A 5,809-nucleotide genomic window follows, 5' to 3' on the forward strand; every position below is an offset into this window, starting at 1 on the left:
CTCATCCGGCCGACTCATTTCGCTTTTCCACCGCGCCACTGATACAGAGAGGAAGAGGAGGAGAGAGAGAGAGAGGGGGGGGGGGAGGAAAAGACGTGGAGAAAAATGAACAAAGGACGGAGTGTAAAAAAAAAAGCCCATAACTGCTATGTTGCACCCCTGTCTCAAGCAATCATTTCTCATCCCGTTTTTATGACCGCTCACCTGACCACATGCCCCCCCCCCCCACACACACACACACACTCCCCCCCCCACCCCACCCGCTGTCCGTCACCCTCTGATGGTGGTGGGATGGAGGACAGTCTATCATCACTGATGGGTTATGATGAGGTGTATTTTACTGAAACCTTCCTCCAGCAGTAGCCAAAGGTGGGGGCAACACAGAGAGAGAGAGAGAGAGAGAGAGAGAGAGAGAGAGAGAATGACACAGTGTCCAATTATGCTGTTGTCCTCTTTAATTGACAACTCCAAAAGCCTTTTTTGTGAGTGAATGTGATCTTTTGTTTTAAACTTTTGGGAGTTGATTTTATGTAAATGCGGAGTGATTTAATGAAGCGGACAGAATGAACTGGAGTCGGAGACGTAGAAGAGGAGAGTGCAGCGGGAGCGAGACAACCAGAGGAGAGGAGGAGTGTGTGGAGTGTGTGGAGTGTGTGCGAGAGAAAGACCTAACCCCTTTAAAATTCCTTCAGAAGCCAGATGGCTGTCTTTTCTTGCATGAGATTAAAAGATGTTTCTAATTCACAGAGCCTCTTCCCAACCAAATTAATATCACAGGGCGAAATTGTTTTTCTGTTTTTGAAAGGGCTGTGGAAGAGGGACATAGAAAGGAAGCGAGAAATACAATTCAGAGTCCCTGTTGTTTTAAGCCAAGGTAGGACAGGTTAGAAAGGTAGCTTGTGCTAGAGACAGAGAATGACGTTTAGTATTGCACGTGAAGTGGTTCTTAGATTGTAGGTAGCATTAGTTGACTCGAGGAATTCATAATACTAAACAGATGAATAATGGGGGGGGGGAGTATTATAATTAACAAGAGTATTATGAGTCATGAAGCAAAATGCACAGGGAAAAAGGCAGACTGTTGTTTTCGCGATAAAGAGACATTAATTAAGCCAGAGAACAATGATGTAAAAATTAGCTGCAATGTTTGTCAATGATTGTGTTCTTTAACAAGTTCATTAGCTAATGTGTGGGTGTGTGTTAACTGTCTTTCCAGTCTGAAACAACATTTTTTTTCTTTTTGTCATTGCCCCAAAAATAAGAACAAACAATTGTTGCCTTTGAAATTAACTGTGTTTCAATTAAGTTTATTGTATGACTGTGTGACATGATTTCTTGTGTCATTATCGTCATCATATAGGCTAGTCATCATACATCAAATTTGTTACAATAACGATACATGGATAATTTTGTTTTCTGATACCTACTGTATTCTCCTACACTCTTATGGGTGTTTAAAGCCTAAATGTGCTATCTCTCTCTCACCTCACCCACTTAAAAACATACATACAGTATACCTCATTTAGCCCTTTTCACAATATTCTTTTTGCCTGTGACTGTAGGCTAAGCAGCTTCTTCCACTGTGTATGTATTAAGCAGGTGTTAGCGAGACGATGGCTGCCTAACGGTTCTAAGTGTCACCTGTTCTATTCCTGTGGCAGGTGGAACGTGTTGGGCCTGCAGGGGGCGCTCCTGAGCCACCTGCTGGAGCCGGTGTACCTGCACAGCCTGACGGTGGGGAGCCTGCGGCACACGGGCCACTTCACCCGCGTGCTGACTCAGAGGCTGGAGCGTCTGGGGGCCCTGCCCACGCCCTACCGCCGCAACCAGCCCCTCCTCAGCGGTACGTAGCTACGCCAGGCCTCTGGGGTCCAACAGCACCCCCGTCTCCATCTGTCTGCTCATCGCCCCGCATGGGTGGTTGTCCTCGGTGCGGAGGATCAGGCTTATTAGCCACAATGTCCACCATGTATTTAAGTGAAGACTTGATCGCACCAGTCAAAATACAATCAATTAAAATAATCGTTACTAAACAAAGACTCAATCACAAAAATATCCAGAATAATGATTATTAAGGATAACGCAAAAATGAACTCCAGCACACACAAATAAATTCACCTCCATAAGCATCTCCAAATGTCCCGTGCTCAATGTGCCAGGCATGTTTGGTGTGAGAGGAGTCGTGGATGTGGACGTGTGTGTGGTGCATAGCTCAGGGTTTGGGTTCACCTCAGGGAGCGCAGGGAGGTCAGAGGGAGATGACCATCCCAACAAATCAATGTAATCACCGAGGTCCTTATCTCATTCAATTCAGCAGTGATAGCAGAGGGGAGGGGCTCCATTCATGGATCCCCTGCACGGTGCAGCCTCACATCTGTCTGCCCTCTGCCTTTCAGCGGCCCATTGATGAGAGCCACTCTCTTTGTCTCCTGTCTCTTGTTCTTGGTTATTTTAAGGCCTGAGCTGTCATAAAAGTTCCTCGGAAGCCGTAGGATCTGTCTTATCGCTGGGAGAGAGGAATTGGCTACTCCGGGCGCCGGGGCTAAGCGAGTCAATAGATGTCCTTCAGGAAGGGCTGGGGTGGGTGTGTGCGTCCTCCGCGATTCAGCCGCCAGTCGTGACGGCAGACTTTCCAGGACTGCGTGCGCGGCGGCGGCTTTAACTGAACTTACTGAAGTGTCTTTTCTCTCAGTCACCTCCGCCGCCTGTCTGATGGGTCATTTTTTTCCCCCCACAGACTTACAATTGACTGAGCCCCTCAGTGAAGGGATTCAATAGCCAGTAGCCAGACAAGCAGAACAATGCACTGTGTAGAGATTGATCAAGACTTCATGAAGGATCCAGTCCCACCATTGATAGCAAAGATATGAATGTTGGATAATTGAGTATGAGTATGAAATGAGCCGTGAATTTGGTCAGGAGGGGTGTGGAGGCGCGAATGGGAAGGGAGAGAGATGGCGAGAGAGCTGTTGAATATCAGAAGGTTAAAAATAGGCTGATATTATTATATTAGCTGGCAGTCAGCGCAGCCCCTGTCCCAGCCACGTGTGTTATTAGGAGAAGTGTTATTGAGATGGAGAGATACAGGAATGGGACGGAGACGGTACCAACCACTGATAGAACTTTTTTTTTTTTTAAATTGGGAAGAAAAACTCATTAAAAGTAGCTGTTGAAGCAAGAAGAGATTCAGCAAAGTGGTCCAATCCTTCTATGATAATAATAAAAAAAAACAGTACATGTTAGATTTAGAGCTGTATAAAAGTTAGCATAGCTATAATACATACAGTATGGATTGTAATAATTGTACTTTTAATAATGATTAATAATTGTACTTTGCTCTTTCAAAAACCTCTGCAAATGCTGAGAGACTGGTAGACAAACAGTGCAAAAATCAGCATATACGTTTTTATACATTTTAATTATTTGTCATTCCCATTACAGAATGTTTTGCACGGTGCATTTTGTGTGATTTTTAAATTGCCAGTTGCCACAAATAATTTCAAGACTGTATGCATCTATTCATTACTGGCACTCAGATACAAAATGGAGCCAAACAAACAGCATTTTTGTTGGTTGCACATTTTGCCTCCAATATTCCCCCAAAATGGTTTCTTTGAAATAATGCTGGAAATAATTTCTGACAGATGAAAACTGGCTTTCTTGCAGATAACCATGAGCGTTTGTCATCATATACTGTGTGTGGGATGGAGCAAAGCACATAGTGCCATATTTCATTAATTTCTACTTAAAAGTCTGCTTGTGGCTTTACATCAATTTTACATCAGCTGAACTGGTGCCGGAACACCCAGGAGTATGAGAAGAAAATGTTAAGAGCTGAGCAGAGCTGAGGCTGTGTGTGATTGCAGGAGAGCAGCAGTGCAAGCCAAGCTTGATTGTGGGGTTATTACGTTCAACAGTAGGAGACGCACCTCTAGTCATGATTGTGGGCATTTCACTGATGCTCTGGCACGCTTCCTTTCATCATCGCTAATCATGCAGATCATTTCTGGAACACCAGTGTGGTTGCTCATACAGTAGCTCAATGGCGTACTGGACAATGGCCTACTATTTCAGCTTTGGGGAAAAGCCATTGGCTTGGCAAGTCTGGATTAAGTTAGCACTTTTAAAAAAAAAGATACCTACAAAAACATGCAGTGAATTTTAAAGGACTTGATATATGCAGCATTATCTAAAAAATGTTAGATGGAATGCTGTTAGAATTCAGTATTTCCATTCATATAAACTCATATTTACATCAAACTATGTTAAAATAAAAAAAAATATGTGAAAAAAACTATTTGTTCCATGGTCAGTTTACTTCATGCTCATGCTTCAGTGTACCATCACAAGAAAGAGTCAACATAAATAACTCACCATGACGCTAGTGCTGTAAGACCACATGTTCCTGCCACCTTCGGGCCACCTTGGTCCGACCTGACAGTCCTGCCCTCTTGTCCTGCCCTCTGTCCTGCAGGCCTGAGCAGCAGCGAGAGCCGGCAGCCGGGGAAGTCTCCGTGCTTCAGCGTGAACTGGACGGCGGGGGACGGCCAGCTGGAGGTGCTCAACGCCTCCACGGGGAAGAGGAAGGACTCGGGGACGCCGTCGCGACTCTGCAAGCACGCGCTCTTTACGCGCTGGGCCCGGCTGTGCCGGACGGTGAGTCCAAAACCCCGTGTGTGTGTGTGTGCGCCCTCAGCAGTGGTCAAAACACACACAGGCCCTGCTGCGCTAGCCTGGCCTGGACAGAACCTGCCATCTCTCCTCTCCGTATGCTGTGAGACGTCACTTTGAATCAAACTGAACAAAGAACGCGAGCTCCTTTATTGCCATTTTTCAGTGTGAAACGCAGCTGTGAGCCTGTTAATGAAAACAGCTTTTACTCATATTTCAGTTTAGTGAGGAATCAATGTTTTAATTTGCTCTTAAGGTGAGCTTTTCACAATAGTGTCAATTCACACACACATTCTTATACACCCACACTCCTAAGCTGCTGAAAATTAATTTAGCATTTCTCATCATGTATATAATGGGATCGTCAATATCACCATAAATGCTTACAGTTCCAGAGAAACCTTTAAATTGGAATTAAATATTTTCTACTTGAAAATAAAAGAAGAGTTGTTTTGAAGAGCCCTCGGAATGGCTTCCTCCTTGAAGGCACTCTCAGTTGCAAGCAGTGGGGTATATTAGAGCAAACACAGTAATCTGCAAAGAAAGTTTTCCTCTCATCTGCTCTCTTTCTCTCTGTAAGTTTATGTGTGTCCATGTGTGTGTGTGTGTGTGTGTGTGTGTGAGAGAGAGAGAGAGAGCAAGAGAGAGAGAGAGAGAATTGCAACAAAGAAAATGCACAAAAGCACAGAGAATGTTCAATTGCTTGTGAAATTTAAATGGGGAGATTACACAGCTGTTGAAGTTCCCCGTTTGTGCCGGCTCATTCGTTTTGTTTTGCTCTCCGTCTCTGCCTCACAATCAAACTCTCCTGTCTTCTCTTCTCCTCTCCTCTCCTCGCTCTCCCCTCGTCTGTGCAACTTGTCTTATGCATCACTCACTTCCTCTCCTCCGATCTCACTCACTCTCTCTCTCTTCTCTGTCGTGTCCATCTCTCCCGGTCCAGTTAAATGTCCAGGCGGCGGCGGCAACGGCCGGAGGTCAGGGCGACTCGGCCGAGCTGCTGTACTGCGAGGCCAAGCAGGCGGCCGGACGCTACCAGACTGTGAAGCAGAAGTGGCTCCGCTCGCTGCAGGACACAGGACTGGGCACCTGGGTGAGGAAGCCGCCCGAGCAGGAACACTTCCTGCCCGGCGTGTGA

General features: G+C 45.6%; 1 protein-coding gene across 1 annotated transcript in view; it reads left to right on the plus strand.

The window, feature by feature from the left end:
- adarb2 (adenosine deaminase RNA specific B2 (inactive)) overlaps nt 1-5,809 on the plus strand; it is a 121,941-nt gene extending 116,132 nt beyond the window's left edge. Inside the window, exons 10-12 of the mRNA XM_062521352.1 lie at nt 1,662-1,843; nt 4,475-4,678; nt 5,649-5,809. Of these exons, the coding sequence (XP_062377336.1) occupies nt 1,662-1,843; nt 4,475-4,678; nt 5,649-5,809 (547 nt within the window). The remainder of the gene's footprint in view (nt 1-1,661; nt 1,844-4,474; nt 4,679-5,648) is intronic.

Source organism: Sardina pilchardus, chromosome 19, assembly GCF_963854185.1.
Source record: "Sardina pilchardus chromosome 19, fSarPil1.1, whole genome shotgun sequence".
In the NCBI taxonomy this organism is placed as follows: domain Eukaryota; kingdom Metazoa; phylum Chordata; class Actinopteri; order Clupeiformes; family Clupeidae; genus Sardina; species Sardina pilchardus.